The sequence below is a fragment of the Pongo pygmaeus genome, chromosome 11 (genome assembly GCF_028885625.2).
Source record: "Pongo pygmaeus isolate AG05252 chromosome 11, NHGRI_mPonPyg2-v2.0_pri, whole genome shotgun sequence".
In the NCBI taxonomy this organism is placed as follows: domain Eukaryota; kingdom Metazoa; phylum Chordata; class Mammalia; order Primates; family Hominidae; genus Pongo; species Pongo pygmaeus.
The window spans coordinates 49,139,886-49,157,414 of NC_072384.2; the positions used below are offsets into that span (position 1 = coordinate 49,139,886).

General features: G+C 38.5%; 1 protein-coding gene across 11 annotated transcripts in view; it reads left to right on the top strand.

Moving 5' to 3' along the window:
- LOC129031676 (putative uncharacterized protein encoded by LINC00269) overlaps window positions 1-17,529 on the top strand; it is a 378,338-nt gene that overhangs the window by 147,607 nt on the left and 213,202 nt on the right. For 9 of the 11 annotated variants that reach the window (XR_008501088.2, XR_010122802.1, XR_010122803.1 and 6 more), the window contains exon 2: window positions 12,434-12,476. Coding sequence is in view for 2 of the 11 variants with exons in the window: in XM_054478251.1 (XP_054334226.1) it covers window positions 12,434-12,450 (17 nt within the window). In the remaining 9 variants the exon portion in view is untranslated. Of the gene's footprint in view, window positions 1-7,889; window positions 8,116-12,433; window positions 14,222-17,529 lie in introns of those variants that run through there. The other 2 variants (XR_010122808.1, XM_063647463.1) reach the window with 2 other exon arrangements.

Consider the following 17,529-nt stretch of genomic DNA (forward strand, 5'->3'; position numbering starts at 1 on the left):
TAACAGTGAAACGCTTTTCTTACAGCCTCATTTGTAGCAGCAATGAACTAAGATTAAATTCCCTCTTTGAAGCCAAGAAAAGATAATTTGCCAAAAGAGAACGTCAGAACAGCCATTCAGCTGCAGCTAGTCAAACTCAACATAATAATGAAGGAGGAAAAAAAAGGAAACCTGAAAGAGGCTTGGTTAATGTATTAGTTTTCTAGGGCTGTCATAATGAAGTAGCACAAACTGGGTGTTTAAAACAACAGAAACTTACTGTCTCCCAGTTTTAGCAGCAAGAAGCCCCCAATCAAGATACTAGCAGGGCCATGCTCCCTCTAAAATCTGTAGGGGAAATTCTCCCTTGCTTCTTCCTAGCTTCTGGGGGTTTACCAGCAATCTTTGGCATTCTCTGGCTTGTGGGTACCTCACTCCAATCTTCCATTTTCACATGGTGTTCTCCCTGTGTGTCTTCCTGTTATCTTCCTCTGTGTTTGTCTCTGTGTTTAACTTTCCCCTTTTTACAAAGACACCGGTTATATTGGATTAGGACCCATCCTTATGACCTCATAATAACTGGTTACCTCTATAAAGACCCTATTTCCAAGTAAAGTCACATTCTGAGGTACTGGGGGTTATGGCTTCAAGATACTTTTCTTTGAGAGGGGTGTACAATTCAACCCATAACAGTTAAGACAAAGCGTAAGTTTTTGCTTATTGAGAACGGGGTCATGCTTACTGCATTAAGCATAACACTTAAGCTCAGGAATATTTCCTTCCAGTTAAATGTTGAGGAATGACCAAGGATGAGAGGAGTCATCTTGAACTCTGGGATACTAGGATGTGAAGGAAAGAAACTACTCTTGAATGGTCCTCAGTGAAGAGACAGAAATGTTTGGTTTAATGGCAGGCAGGATGAGTCATATTTCTATTAAGTGAGTTAGCCTGTCTCTGCACCTTAACGCCCAAGCATGGGGGCAATCTAGATTCCGTCCTAGCTACTGTGACCACACAGCCCACCTTACAGAACCAGGCTGCACATGTAAATCACCTAATGGGTTCTTTCTGCCTGCTTCAATGATAAAAGGTAAATAAAGAAAGAGTCTAATTAATGCAAGGCAGGTCACATGGTAAACAGAGTTTTAACTCAACTCAGTCTCCCTGAAGGCTTGGAGGTTAGAGTTTTTATGGACAATTTGGTGGGCAGGGTGCCAGAGAAGGGGTGCTGCTGATTGGGTGGGGAATGAAGTCATAAGGGTGTGGAAAACGTTTCTCATATGCTGAGTCTGCCTCTGGGTGGGGGCCCAGGACCAGTTGGGTCATGAGTCACGAGTCTGGGTAGGGTCAGTTTGAAAAAAATCTCATAAAAAGTTAATCTTAGGTTCTACAATGGTGATGTTTTCTATAGGAGCAATTGGGGAAGCCACAGATCTTGTGACCTCTGGCCACATGACCCCTGAGCAGTAAAGTGTTACAGAAACTTTGCCTACATTTTAGCAGAACTCAGGCTCTTCCCAAAATCCTCATCTTGTGGCCTTTCATTAGTCTCACCAAGTCAGTTTCAAAGTCAATTTCAGCCCTCAGACAGTGGCGGGGGTTGGAATGGGGAATAGAGTTAGTTTTAAGTGGGGACTACTATCATCCTTGCTTCAAAGTTAAAGTATAAGCTAAATTCCTCCAATGGTTAGCTTGGTCTATGCCCAGGAATGAGCAAAGGCAGCTCAGAGGTCAGAAGCAAGATGGAGTCCACCATGTCAGATTTACTCTCACTGTCATAATTTTGTAAAGGCAGTTTCATGTGGAGCTGCTGAGCATCTCAGTGGGGCAGATGTGCCCTCCTGGGCCCTGTGCCAGGACTCCCCACCACTTCATATTTTAGTATTTTTCATGGGAATGTGTGGGATAGTACATATGAGAGTCTTGTGGGGTTATTCTGAGGTTTACCCTATATGCAAATATACAAATATACTAATCTTGTAAAGTGGTTGTAAGAATTCCATGACTTATTTCATGTAAAGCTGTTAGTATAGTGTCTGCCAAATAGAAATGCTCAACATCTGAGGGTAAATTTTTTAAATATGATCACTATGAAAGTAATCAGACTAGACTGAATTCTTTTAAATCAAAGAATATTTTAGTCAAAACATAGGAAAACTAATTAAAATAAGGGCATTTAAGAGTGGCTATACAGAGTAGCCTAAGGGGCCTTATATTTGAAATGTATTCTAACGTTTTAAAAACTATAAATCATTGCATAACTATTTCTTATTACCTGTGCTGTAAATATGAAAACTTGCAAAATCAGTGTAGGAAGATGATTTAAGGAAGCAGTCGTTGACCGATATACATTAAATTTTAAACCCATTAAGCACAGTAGATTTAATGAGGAGGAAAATAGAGCTTCCCATTTAATAGAAAAGTGTGGAAAAGTGGAAGTTTTTCAGAAACAACCATTAAAATAATAATGATTTATTCTTAGCCACAACACTAAATGTATTATCATATCATGCTCTCTGTATTTCAGTTAGTTAAAGCTTTATGGATTATGGTTTCTTGTTTATTTCTAGATGGCAAATGTTAAATCTGTATCACTATTTAGAGAAAAATGCAACTTTTTGATATTCAAGCTAGTTCATATATATGTAAAATTCTGACATAACTCCTATAGATTTATTTAAAAATGTCAGTAATACAGAAAATGAGAAATGAAGACAGAAAAAGGAGAGAAACAAAGATAAATAAAGGGAGTGGGCCTGGGGAAATTTTCTCATTTTAAATGCTCTACATTTCCTGTCCCGGGGGAATGTACTTTTATCTCTGCAGTTCTATGTCTTCTGTAATTTGACTTATCATTTTTTCAGTAGATTATAAAGCATTGTTTCCTTTGTCTACAGTGTTGAGGCTGTTGCCGTTACCCCCACCCTAGGAATTCTGCCCATAAATCACTGCTTACAGTCACTTTCTCAGACTGAGTCTAACTTCCCTTCTATCTATATTTGCCTGACCTTTCTATCAGAGGATGGAAACTTTTCGGTAACAATTTCTTGTACTCTACAAAGAACCAAGTTGAGATAAAATTTTAACTTCTCAGGGTACAACTTAAAAAAGGGTTCTTTTATCTCTCTAAGTAATTTAAATGCAGCTAGTCAACATATGCGTGCTTGGCAATGGCAGGACTAGTTGGGCTATGGGCTGAGGGATGTCGGAAAGTGATGTTAACATGGAGACTCTTGGTAGTAAAAGTCCATGAAGTCAAACTAATATCCTTTGTCTTTGTGCCTGCTCCTAGAATTCCTGTCTTAACTGTACTTCCCATTATTTTTCCTCATGTTTACTTTAAATTTCAGTCAACACAGCAGACTGCAATTCCTTTTTTTTATGCCCTGGTTCATGGCATTGACTGTTAAAATGAAAACCTAGCATCCTGCTCCTGGAGGCTCCACACAATGTGCTTTTCCACCTTTCCAATTTCCTGTGTCTCTCACAATGGGCGTCTTAAGCTTAAACATATATCCTGTTAGCTTTGAATTTGAAGGGTGCACCTGCAGTTTTGGGCATAGCTAAGGACCAGTGTCTTAGTGAGAGGAGAGATATGTGATAGGGCCAGGAACAGCAGAGCAGAGGACTACATTAGAAAGTAACTAAATCAGTTACACAGTTTTATTTCTGCCTCCCACTAACTCTGTTTTCCTTTTTTTTTCTTTTTTTTTTTTTTCCTGAGGCAGCCCCTGCCTCTGGGTGAACACTTAGGCAGTCCCTTGACTTTTCTGGTCACTCTTAGTGCAAAATGTCTTATGAAAAAGACATAAAACACAGCCTGGGATAAGTATATATAATGTCCAGTCATATATAATTAACACTCTCAACTTGACTGTAAGTTGAGGCATCTTGTCTTTCTCTCCAGTTTGGTTCTGTTTCAAGTGGAAAGTCTATGGTTGGGGAAGGGTGGTATGTTTAGCTACTTTTTGAAAATGAGTAGTTCTAGTCTTTCCACTTCCCCATATTCCCACAGAGTTTGAAATTGGGTAAAAGTGAGAAATAATAGAGAATAATGCTTTTACTAGTACACACTTACTTCTGTGAAGGGTGCCAGTATATTCTGGACTTGGCAGATGTCTAGACTCTGATTCCCATAGTTCCTTTCTAAAGGCTCTTTAGAAATCCCCTCCCCATTTCCTCAGGCATTTGGTGGCGGCTCCAAAATGTTTCTGTTATACTCTTAACCCTACAGGCTTTCATACTTTTCTTCCTTTTATTTACACATTATATAAACGGAATTAGAAAAAAAATGTTCAACATAAATGATAGGAAAATAAGTCAGCTCTTGGGCACAATACAGAAAGTGTCTCAGTACATTTAATTGTCTTGAATTCTTGTTACTGTACCTCCAGGGTCTATGTCTTGCTGCTCACTACCCAGCATGCCAATCATGGAGTCAACGAGTATTGCCAGGGAGGAAGGCTTTAATTGGGTGCTGCAGCCAATGAGAATGAGAGGTCAGTCTCAAATCTGTCTCCCTGAGTGACCAAAACTGGGGTGCTTATATACTGGGGAAAGCAGGAAAACAGGAATTAGGAAGGAGTCAGGAAGCAATCATGATAAATGAGGGGTCTGGCATCTCTTTGGATGTGGTGATCTAGCGAGTTTCAGTCCCTTGCCTGAGGGTTGGTTTCCTGAGGAAGAAACTCAGTTAAGACAAATGTAAGTGTCAAGTTTTAATATGGAGGGTCAATTTTTATGTTTATTAAAAACCTGTAAATATTATTTCTATGGGACAATTGGGCTGGTTTCATTCTTATAAAAACAGCGTCATTGCCCTAAAGCCTGGACTCAAGTATATGAAGAGTAAACACTGGATCAAAAGTGACCATTAAGATGATTTTGATTCTATTGCAAGTTAATGTGGATTAAAGCATGGTCAGTCCAGTTAGTTGTGCCACTTAAAGCAGTTGAAAACTTTACGTATAATAACAAAAAATTAGCCAATGTTCATGTGAAAATAGTCTTAGTAAGATTAGTGATAAACAGCCTGTGATTTAGACATCATAATTTCATTTGATAGACTATGAAACTGAAGCTCAGAGAGATTAATGACTTGGATGAATTCAACATGCAATAGTGAGGGGCAGAACTACAATTCAGATCCAGATCCTTCAGACTCCAAATTACATATTATTTATACTACATTCTGCAGTGTCCTAGAATAGACCAAAATAATAGAAACTTTTAAGATGGTGAAGCTGGTCAATAATTTCAAGTATTCAGAGAGGTAAAGATGCAGGGGAAGGAAGGTTAAGAAAATGCCTTTGCAGAGAGGGATGGTGTGGTTGTGACCATCTGAAGACCAATCAATTCAGTCCATCTGGCTAAGTAGGCAGGTGGTAGCTTCCTCCCTTCACACTGTCTCTGACTGTCCTAAAAGTAGAGAAGGACCATCCTTTCGTCAAAGGGGTGGGATTCCTGCATAGTCCTCCAATAAGCTCTCATAACTTTCTGTGGAATAAGCTAAGGAACAGGGTGTTTGATGTGGCATTGTCAGTGGGAAACTCCAAGACAGCAATTACAATACAGTGTTGAGTACAGAAGGAAGAAGATGTAGCAAGTAAGTACTTTCCTTTAGAAAGTTTTCCAAATAAAATAAAAGGGGGAAAAGTGTTCAAAGGGAGATGTACGTCTCAAAATAAATCTTTTTGAATTTTAATTTCAGATTTTGCAAGACCTGGATATATTCATAGGCAGGGGCAGGAGGATCCTAAGGAGAGGGAGAGAGATGGATTTTGCAAGGAAGAAAAACTATAACATAAATTTATCATAGCTTAAAGGATACTATGTACAGATGACAGGGCTGGCCGTGAAAATAAAAAGATACTGGTTTTTTTTTGTTTTTTTTTTTGGTCAGGGAAAAAAGGAAGATTAACAAAGAGAGTCACATGAAGATGTTAAATTTTTTTTTTTTAATTTCTGTATAATTAGAGTGATTGTAAAGTTTATCATTTAAATGAGATCACTTTGAAGGCGAAAGGGACATCATCTGGGGGGATGTGGAAGAGCAGGCATAAGCCAAGGCTAACAGCGATGTATGGTCACCCTCCAATGGCTTCAACCTTCTTATTAAAATTAAGTTAAGGCTGTCTCCCCTACTCTTTGTTTTCCAGACATCTCTTACTCTATGAGGTATACCTCATGCCTATGTAGTATTTTTTCTTCTATTTATTTGCTTAAAAATACTTACCAATAACTTTTAATAACCACACCATATTCACTACACTCTGATGTATGGTGGAGCAGCCAGCAATGTTTTTGGTAACACACTCTATCAGATTTTTTGAACATATATTCTTAATAGAAATTTTATTTTTTATGAATTTCATATGTATCTCATTGAATTATTATATTATGTCTCTTTTATTCCAAAAGAGAAAAGTTTCAAAATGGAACAAAGATGAAATATATAATATTTTAAAGCTTTATATTTGTTGATGACCAATCATTTTGTTCTGCATAAAATACTAAACTTACTAGTACTAAACTTTATTAGTATTAAATTTATTCCAAATATTTTATTGTCTTTGAAATTATTTGTTTAAAATTTGGAACAGTGATTCATGGATTGGCTTCTAAGTGGATATACTTGGTTTCAATAATATTCATTACTGAAAAAAAAAACACCTCCAAAAGCACAGTACATGCAAATATGTTACATAGGCAAAGGCAATGTTTAAATAATGAATATCAACCCATACCTCAAATAGGCTTGATAATTAAAAGAATTTTTTTGCCTGACTTTGAGTCAGAGTCTATTGTGTCATCACTGTTTCTCTGTTTTTGTGGCTGACAGAGAGATCACACTCACATGCTTACATGTGTGTACATCATTAGTGTTTACATCAATCTCTTGCTTCTTTAGGGGGATATTTTAGAGCCATTAGTCTGTTCTCTGAGGTCTGTTAGTTAAAAACTCAATATAAGAGACTTTACTTGGCCACATAAACTACAGCACATTATAATACAATAAAAGCTGACCAATGAATGAGGAGGATGCTGTCATCCTTCTGTCAACCCCTTTTAATTCAGGATATTTTGTGAACCAGATGTGGTATGTCACTACCTGGATGGGATTAAAATGATCTTACTGATAAGCATAGGTCAAAAATAATAAATCTAAATAGGAATTTTAATGTTTTCTTTCTGCACCCCAGAGTGTTGTCTTGCTCATGCTTAGGGGTGCAGGCATAGGCTTGGATATCACATAGACCTTGATTCAAATTTTACCTCCAATGTTTAGAAACTGTGTGGTCTTCCTTACAAGTTGCTTCCTATCTCTCAAACTCATCTCTTCATTGTAAAATAATGATAATAATGCTTGACTTGGTTTTTTTTACTTTTGAAAATCAGCTAAAACAATGGCCATGAACAAAAAATCCACCAAAGAGCCAAGAACACAGTAGGTATTTATCGAACCATGAACTACTTCTCTCTCTCTCTACTTTTCTTTCATCTTCTTTCTTGCCTACCATGATCATCTCACACCCCATTCTTTGTACTTAAGCTTGAAAGATTAAAAAAAAAAGTAACTTGATATATTTCATTAGCCATTTGGAGTGCTCAAATTTATTCTCCTACAATGTTAGTTTACAGACGTCTGTTTTATATTAGAGAAGGGGGAGCTCTCCCCAGATTCATATATGCCACACATTTCTTCTAGGACTCATCAGCTAGGACCGCATGAGGTCACATTAATAAGAACAGCTCAAATTCCACTAGTTTTGCTAGCCTTTTCTACTTGTTGGTAAAGGACTTTCAGGTCCCTTGCCAGACCACCCACCTGCATTTCTGGGGCCCTCTAAAGGGTGCCTCAAATGTACTTGCAAGCAGCTTCACCCTGGAGGCACCCAGCAGCCCTGCTCAGTTTGATCCTCTTATTGCTCTTCTGTAAGCTCTGTCCTCCTGACACTGCTCTGCATCTGCTTTCCTGATTTTGGACCTGCCTGCTCCTTGCTCCCCCACTGGCCATTTCAGTCTTTCCTGTTTCTCTGCTCACCGTTGGCAGCTGGATTGATTCACCATCAAGGAAGACCTGAGCTGGCATCATAACCAACCTGCTTGGGGTTTATGTCAGGGGAGTGGGACGAGGTAGGAAATGAGAGAGCTGGATTCTCTTCCCTTTGTCTTATGTTCTGGTAGGGTAATTGGAACAGATGGATTACACAATTTACTAAACATAATTATTTTGATTAGCAATTACAGCTCTATCTCCCTCTCTTGGGCTTATACATGTGTCCAGGAGGCTGGGGCAGGAGCAGCTCTGAGGTTTACTATGATGTACTCAGGCTCCCCACCCAACTCTGATAACAGCCTTTGTAATTGGACCAGCAGGTGAACACAGTCTAAGTCCAAGATGAGTTTCTACTATGTCCAATTCTCTTTGTCACCCCAGGCATTACCAGCACATGCCATTCTGGTGAGACAGGGCTTACAGCGAGCAACGAGAGGCATAGGATATAGTGGTATGGACTGGGGAGACCATCGCATAACTCGAGTAGATTTGAGCCACCAAAAACATGTATGAAAAGTGACAAAAAATGTGCTGTTGTCTTTAAATGGCAAAGCCTTCAGTTCCAATATAATTTTCATAAGTTTGTTCTTCATAATTCAGTTAAAGGGCAAAAGCAACTTATTTTTTGCTGCGTTGTGCATTTTAATGAAATGCCCTAGAAGCATTAGCATCTCCTTATCTTTCCTTCCCCTGGAAAGAGCAATATATAATGAACATGCTGACATTGAAATGAGTAATTAATATGCAGCTTGTTTAGTCAGTATGAATCAGCGTTTTGATGATGTCTTGTGAGGATAGGATTATAATTGGCAGAATTTCTGCCTTACGGGTGATAATTCTGGATTCTAGAAGGAACAAATGCATTAAATGGTACTGTTAATTTGTCTTATAGTAAAGCATACAGCTTACAAGGGAGAAGTAAAACTTAGACAAATGAATAAAAATGAATTTAAAATATGCTAGCTTTGAAATATTGAGGTCATTAAAAATTCGTGGCAACTCTTGAATTATTCAGGACAACATTTTAAAAAACCAATTTAAGAATTATCTTCTGTGATGTTTTATCCATAAGGATAATGGATTCTTCAAGATTTACCTGCTCTCTTCTCATTGACCTCTTAGTAATTATGATTCAAAGTGCTGGTTGACTTTTCTAGTTACCTGATATGCTAGGACTACTGCAGTATTCTTAGAGAAAGCTCCCTGAACCAAGCCTACTTTGGAATTCGTGTTTCTTCTGTGAATGTAGATTATTCTCACCCATGCCAAACGAGTTCGGCCTCCAAGCTGTGGCATGATCCTTCAGTCTAACATGCCTTCCACTCACTTATCCACCACATTATTTACCTCTCTTTCCAAACTCTGCTCTAGCTTCTCCAAAGCTGTTTCCTAATTAATCCTAGATGAGCCTAATCTTTAGTGGAAGGATTTTAGCAAGTGTGTTTTTCTGAAATGCAACTCTTTTGAAATGCTCTGGGTAAAGGGTTTCATGAACAAAGAATTTAGGAAAACGTTGCCTTTATTGTAGGCCTAGAGGACATTCCATAGAACAATGGTTCATAGGCAGGGAAACGTGTGATCAAATAAGTTAATCAAGATAAGCTTCTTACAGCAGAACTTTTAATATATGTTCTAGAAATCATGTACTCTAGAGGTGATAACTTGATATTAAGATTACATTTGCTTATGTGATTTTCAGATTATTTACTAATTTCTTCTCCATTTTATTTATTTATTTAGTCTTGCTCTGTCACCCAGACTGGAGGGCAGCAGTGCAGTCTCGGCTCACTGCAACCTCCACTTCCCAGGCTCCAGCAATCCTCCCACCTCAGTCTCCTGAATAGCTGGCATTACAGGCACACACCACCATGCTCAGCTAATTAAACATTTTTGTTTTTTTTTTTGTAAGGATGAGGTCTTACTATGTTTCCCAGGCTGGTCTTGAACTCCTGGGCTCAAGTGATCTTTCTGCCTCAGCTTCCGAAAGGTGTTGGGATTATAGGCATGAGCCACCATGCCCAGCGTTCTCCTCCATTTTATGTAAAGTGCTTCAGTCTTATTGTCTCATCTATCCAAGTACCCATATGTACTCTGCTCAAAGTAGACTTCTAATTCACATTGACTGAATGTAAAAATGGAAGATTAATTGTGATAGACCTGGAAGTTACTATCCTATCTTGATTTGCAAAGATTCCTCATATTTTTATAAATAATGCCTGGCAACTTTGTCTTATACTGGCCCTGTCCATCCCTTCTTCTAATTCTCTAGTCACCGCCTTAGTTAAAAATGCTGCTAAACACATTCAACTTCAAAGCTATATCATGGGCCTTTGATTTTAGTTCCTATTGCTGAAGTCTGGCCTTTCCCGGGTGTACAAGTCACAGCTGGTAATGATGGGGACCAGATGATGCCCTAGCAGCACATTAAAGGTTTTTACCAGGATGTGGTTTGATGGTTTTGCTTGGGTATTTTGTTGTTGTTATTCTTTCCTTTGGAATGTGAGTTGTGGCCAAGAATTATTTCCCTGATTGCATTTTTGCTATCCCTACACATTTGGAGAGTTGGAAAGTATACAGAAACATAACGAACATCCTTGTAAACCACTTCTCAAGCTAACTAATAGGCTATTATGGGGTGACTTTTAACTGTGACCTTTTGTTTACTCAATAAATATGCTTCTATTATGTCCAAAATGCCACACTGTGCCACACTGACATCTTGGCCTTATGATTTTTACCAAAGCATCATTATTCTAGACTTTTAGAACCACTTAAATGCGTATAGACATAATTCATTGAATATCACAAAAAAGATGTTCACCTTTACAGTATGTGTTCACATCATAATGTGATGGGGTGTGCATGCTCTTATGATGGTTGAGATGCACTGTAAACAATATATAGGGTATTACTATTTAAAATGTTTATTGTATTTGTTTCATAACATTGTCATGTGTCCATTGTAGAGAATTAGAGCAATATAAAAAAGGACAAGAAAGAAATTAAAAATCATCTATAATCCTACCACCTTAAGGTAACCATATATATCTCACTCTTTATTTTATGGTTGGGGAAATACAATAGGATTAGTAAAATTGACACTCCAACCACTAGTGTCAGCATCATAACTAGACAATCTGCCTGTTAGTACCATTCACCAGACTCAGAACCTAGTGATGATTTTATATTGAGCAATTCTAAATATTAGAGCTATCCAATCCAAGATGAATTTTTCCTAAATTTATACTCTCTTTCTCTTTATTGTCTTAATCCATTTCGCTGCTATCACAAAATACCTGAGACTAGGGCATTTACAAAGAATGGAAATTTATTTTCTACAGTTTTGGAGGTTGGGAAGTCCAAGATCAAGATGCTGTCAGGTTTGGTGTCTGGCAAGGACCCCATTCCCTGCTTCCAAGACGGTGCCTTATTGCTGCATCCACTGGAGGTGATAAATGTTGTGCCCTCACATGATGAAAGGACAAACGGCAAAAGGGCCTAAACTGGTTCTTCCCAGCCCTTTTAAAAAGTGCTAATTCAATTATGAGGTCAGAGTTCTCCCAACTTAATCACTTCCCAAAAGGTGCCACCACTTAATACCACCACAATGGGAATTGAGTTTCAACACAAATTTTGAAGGGAACCCATTCAAACCACAGCAGTTATCTTTACCAGGCCGAGGACTTAGAACTATTTATCTGTCCCAAATGTACATCTCTAACCCTGGCCACTCCTTAGAATCTTAACTCCTCCTATCGTCAACTGTCATAGGGACAAATCCATTTAGATGTCTAAGAGGCATCTCAAACTTAACAAGGCCAAAGCTGAACCCCTGATGTTCCTCTCTATCTAGACAATTTTTTTTCTAGGCAGTTTTTCACATCTTAATAAGGAGCATAACATCCACCCAGGTGCTCAGGTCAAAATCTTCACCTCATTTAGCTTTTATGAATCTGGAGAAAGACCTGGGGTAATGCCAGATTTCTCTGGGCAAAGCCATTATTAAAGAATGTAATTTATAGAGGTCAGTTCTTCCCCTGCTAGAAGCAAATGGAATCCTGTCAACCCCCATGCTGGGGATAGGCATGACTTTGGCAGAACAAATGTTTTCCATATTGGAAAAAAAAAAAAACTCTTATGGATGACCCAGTAATATGTAGCAGACTTCAACAACTGCTGTTTTTGGCAGCAAAAATCAACTCCAAGGGCTGAAATTTTCAAGCAGTGGCCTTCTGAGTAGCTGCCAATAAAGAGTATTCAGCAGGTTGACTGAAAAACAGAATTTCCAGTGAGCCAAGAAACTAGGAGAACCTGGGTCAGAAGAGATCACAACCCAGAACAGTAGGTTGTCTTTTAGGAGTGATATGTTAATCTACTTCCTCTCTTCTCCCACAGGGCACCTGATGGAATAAACTGCTGTGAGAGGGAGTATTGAGAAGTAAGTGAAAAAAAGAAGGGATGGTGGAAAAGTCTTCATGGATTCATTGATATTGGGGAGGGGCACTTTGTATCTATGCAGATAGCCCCACATGTTGTAGGACATTTAGCATCTCTGGTTGGGAGTGCCAGAAGAGCCCACCAGTCACTGTGATAACCACAAAAGAGTTGAAGGAAAGGAGTGTGTGTGTGTGTGTGTGTGTGTGTGTGTGTGTAATAGAGAGGAGAAAGCTCTTTTACCTCCTGGGGTGGTTAGAGTTAGGGAGACAGGGTAACACACTAGATCAAGGGCAGCCCATTTCAGGATCCTCGAGGATTCCTCAGATAGGGCAGAGCGCCCATTGCCGGGGTCCTGCGGGAGAATTCTTCTATCCTGAACTGAACTGACAAGGAATTCTGGGATTTGTTTTGCCATACGCATCCAAATTCCTGTTGGAGTAGGATTCTATTACACACCCTTAAATAACCAGAGTGTATGACACACTGGAGCATGTCATTTTCTCTGTGATACATTCTAGGGGTCTGAGTAGTGCTAACTAAAAAACATATGTTCCATCTCCCTGCAGCTTGGGGCGAGGACTAGCTCTGGTGATCACATGCATATAGGAAGAAGGGTAAAAAAAATAATCTCAGATGATTTAGACTCATCTGCCATGAATATTGATTTCATAAATTTTATAAATACACTAACATACAGCATGCCCTTGGGCTATTTATTTCACTTCTCTTAACCTCAGTTTTCCTATCTGTGAAAGGATAATGATACTTACTTTACAATGTTATAAGAAAGAATGGATAAAATAATTATGTGAAGTATCTGAATTTTTGGCTAAATACTTGTTAATTTCATGGCTAAATACTTGTTAATTCCCCATCTAGTCAGACAGCCTAGATAATTAATTACCTGAAGTAAGAAAAATACTTTTGACTAAATTACCTTATATAGTTTTATAAAAGTCTGTCTTTTTTAGGTACTTTCCAGCCTTCCTCTTTTCCATCTCATGCTTTTGCACAGCCAGCACTAGACAACTTAGAAGAATGCATTTACACATTACCCTGAAATTTAAACTGAAATATTAAACCTATGAGGATGTCAGCAAGAAAAGGGGTTCTGTAATTTTTCTAGAGCCAAAGAGAGGGTATGATATACCATTCAATCTGGGCATCGAGTGACAGTTGTGTTGTAACAAATTGGTGGAAACGAGAAGGGAAAAATAATCCACTTGGAACTGACACATGCTGCAGGCAGCACCGGCATTTATACTACTCATGGCATGACTAAGCATTTGTTTGCTGTCATGTAACATAACCTTGAAGCCAAATACTTTTAAATATCTGCAAAAACTCAAATAATTGGAGAGATTCCTTAAGAGGCATTCAGAAGTTACAGAAGTCAGGGATGTCAGTAACGATATAAACATTAAGATGATAAAAATGAAGCTGGGATACGTGTAGTCAGACATCAAAATGGAACAGGTTGTTAATGGTGCTTACTTTTGCTGTTGTTCATTCTTTAAGACATCCTTTCTTATTCAGACAGCTTCATCTTTTTTCCCCAACCTCCATCTTTTCTGTTTCTTTCAAATTTCTATGTAATACAGTCCTTATACTTTCCCCTCCCCAAAATGTCCCTTGAACACCGTGACTATTCCAGTTATCTTTTATCACAGGATGGAAAATAAAGCTGTCTTTATATGTTTATATACAGCATGAACCTAAGCAAAACAATTACAAGAATTGCTGAAGCAAAAAAAAAAAAAAAAAAAAAAAAAGTGTTAAAGTCCCAATGTTCTCGTTTACTAATTAACCCAGATAAAGGCATACTTTCCAAAACTGCTTTCATTTCATGTAAGAGTGCCAAAATTAATGAACTATTCAAGCTCAGCTGGAGTCTCAAAAATGTGGTACCTAGTTCCTATAGGAAATACTTTTATTTTTTCAATAAAAACAGAAAAACTGGGAAATGAGCCAGTGGCTTCTGCTTCTCTTCCAATATCTTCTGTCTTGACCCTGAGGTTAAATATACTCATCACAGACACAGGCACAGACATAGGTGACCTCATAGGGGCTGAAAAAGAAATTAGAAACAGCAAGAGAGGCAAAAAAATAAAAAATAAATAAACAGCGGGTCATTTCTGACACGTGTGTCATATTTGAGCAAAGTAATAATAGCTTAGCATTAATTGGGCACTTACTGTTTATGTGTGTGCCCCCCGTGATACGTGCTTTACAGGCGTTATTTATCTATTCCTCACACAGCTCTAAATGGTAGCTAATGTCGACCACAGGAATCATTCAAGTAATGTTTATTATGTGTTAAGTACAGTTCTAAACACTTTGTAAACGTTAACCCATTTAATCTTTGTAACAATCGTGTGAGATAAGTACTACCAGTATTCCTATTTCACATGGGAGAAAATTGAAGCACAGAGAATTTTAGTAATTTGCTCAGCATCACAGTTAATAAGTTAGAGGACCTATGATTTGAACCCCGGGGCTGGTACTAAATAGTAGTAACCACTACTAAAGCTACAGGCTACTTCTCCTGGGTTAAAGGATGTTTGGCATTTTATGCACACAGTGTTTGCAGACTTTATACTCAAAGTTTTTGTCTTCTGAGTAGCCAACATTAGGACTGCTGAAGACAGAAGGCAGACCAAGGTGATCCCAACTAGGGAGGGAGTAGGGGTTGGAGTGTGGAGATGGGTGAGAATGTGCCCTGTGAAGGCACAAAACAGGGAAGATGAGAGAAAACCAGGAAACATGCCTGAGTGAGGACCCACTCCTGCCGATTTTAGTGAGAGATGCACTTCATGACCTGACAATGTCTGTAGCTTTGGACCTGCAGGGATTCATTCCCAGTCCCTGGGTGGCAGCAACCATGTCCAAATAGCTATCATCTTTTATGAAGACTACACTTCTATCTGCCATTTTGTCCTTCTATTATCCTGTCCCCCACCTAACAGCCAATAGGGAGCTTTTAAAAGTGTAAATTGGGTTATGAGGCCCATGGCTGGAAATCATCCAAATCCTTCCTTCTCTCTTGGAATAAAATGCAGACTCCTCACCCTGGTGTTCGGGGCCCTAGGTGACCTGCCTTTGCCTAACTAGGTGGAAAACTTTAGTCCCAAAAAGAACATTTTGCATGGAATATACATTACTTTGCTAAAAACATTTTCCTTAATATAATATTTTGTGCTATCAAACATGATTGGGAAATTTACATTTATAGGCTTAATGGTTTTCACACGTATCATTTGTCTTCAGCAAAAATACAGCAGGTGGAAGAACATCAGAAACCGGGTTCTACAAAGAAGCCATAAGTGAAATTCATAGGAGAGAGTTGGTTTTCAACACCTACCACATTTTAACAGCTCTGACGCTAGATAAACACAAAGTATGAATCAAACAGAAACATTCCTGTGCCCCTTTGCCTTTCTTCTAGTTTGCTGCTCCTTCCCTAAATATTGGAAACCAGTCAGCAAAATGTATAGGAAAGACGAGAATCTTCACTACTAAAACTTTTAAAACTAAGAGCAATATTGACTCCAAAGAATCAAAGAGTGAAGGCAAGGCCCGGAGTAGGGGAGGCATGTATACAAAACTTTGGGGATATTCCACCCACAAAGTAGAACTACCTAATTGTGTAAATGCTATTTATATAAGAGTACTATCAAATATAAAGTTTTAATATGTATGCAGCATTTTCATTTCATTGTCAAAAATATGAAGTACCTTTTAATCACTGCTAAGGTCTTGCCACCTGTTTATTTCTTGACACCACAATAGAAACATGATTTTCCTTTTTTGTCTTGTTAACATCGAGTTAGAAATAGTTCAAACTATTTAGAAAACTAAAGAGAACCATGGAGGCCAAATCAAAGGGCTGAGTCATCCACTAAAATCCTCAAATCTTTTTGAATGCTTTTGGCTAGCATCCCAGTTAACACTATGATAACTCATTGCTTCAATTCTCTTTCTGCTACACCAAGTACTCCTAGGATTGCATCTCATAGAAGCTTCCTGTGGCCTTTCCTATAACACTTTGAATTCTCAATATTGATTTCTGCCGGAAAGCCTTCCTTGAGATATCATGCTAACCCCATCCTGTACAAACACCCAGTTCACTTGAGGACAATCGATGATCTATTCTAGTCCTGATCAAATCACTTGCCGCTTCTGTGATTATTCAGGCTCTTGGGCTGGGTGCAGTCAGGCAGAGAATTATTAGAACATTGACAGATTAGTGTCATCAGTTACCTGCTGTGACCACCGCTTTCTGTATATTAATAAGAAAAAAGGTAGCCTGCTGATTGCCATTAAATTACATGAGGATATATTTGTCTTTTGGAACTCCAAGGCATTTAAATGTGATGTAAGATCAAAATTCATTAAAGAAGGCAAAGAGAGGTCCCAGCAAACATTTCCCAGGAGGTGAAAGTGTAAAACTTGCATAGTGGAGAAGATAAGTACATTTTATGTTTAATCATTTTCAGTGTGAAACAGTTTAATTTAACAAATATTTATTGAGCAGTTACTATGGGCAAAGTACTGTGTTTGGCTCTGGAAAAGAAAGGGAAGTGAGGACCCCTCATCTCAAGAGTCAGTTGTTGAAATCAACATGTAAGTAAAAATAACCCAAGAAAGACTATAACGTGTGATGCAAAAAGAGCCACAGAACTTCCAACATGAAAAAGACCACATTATAGGGGAGTAAGGAAAGTCTTCATAGTGAGGGGAGAATGTTTATGTAAGCTTTTTTTTTTTTTTTGGAATGGAGTCTCATTCTGTTGTCCAGACTGGAGCGCAGTGGCGCACTCTTAGCTCACTGCAACCTCCGCCTCCCGGGTTCAAGCAATTCTCCTGCCTCAGCCTCTCGAGTAGCTGGGATTATAGGTGCCTACTACCACGCCCAGCTAATTGTTGTATTTTTAGTAGAGATGGGGTTTCACCATATTGGCCAGGCTGGTCTTGCTGGGATTATGGGCATGAGCCACCGTGCCTGGCCTGAGTAGCCTTTTTAAAAGATGGAAAAGAGTGAATTGCAAGTAGAA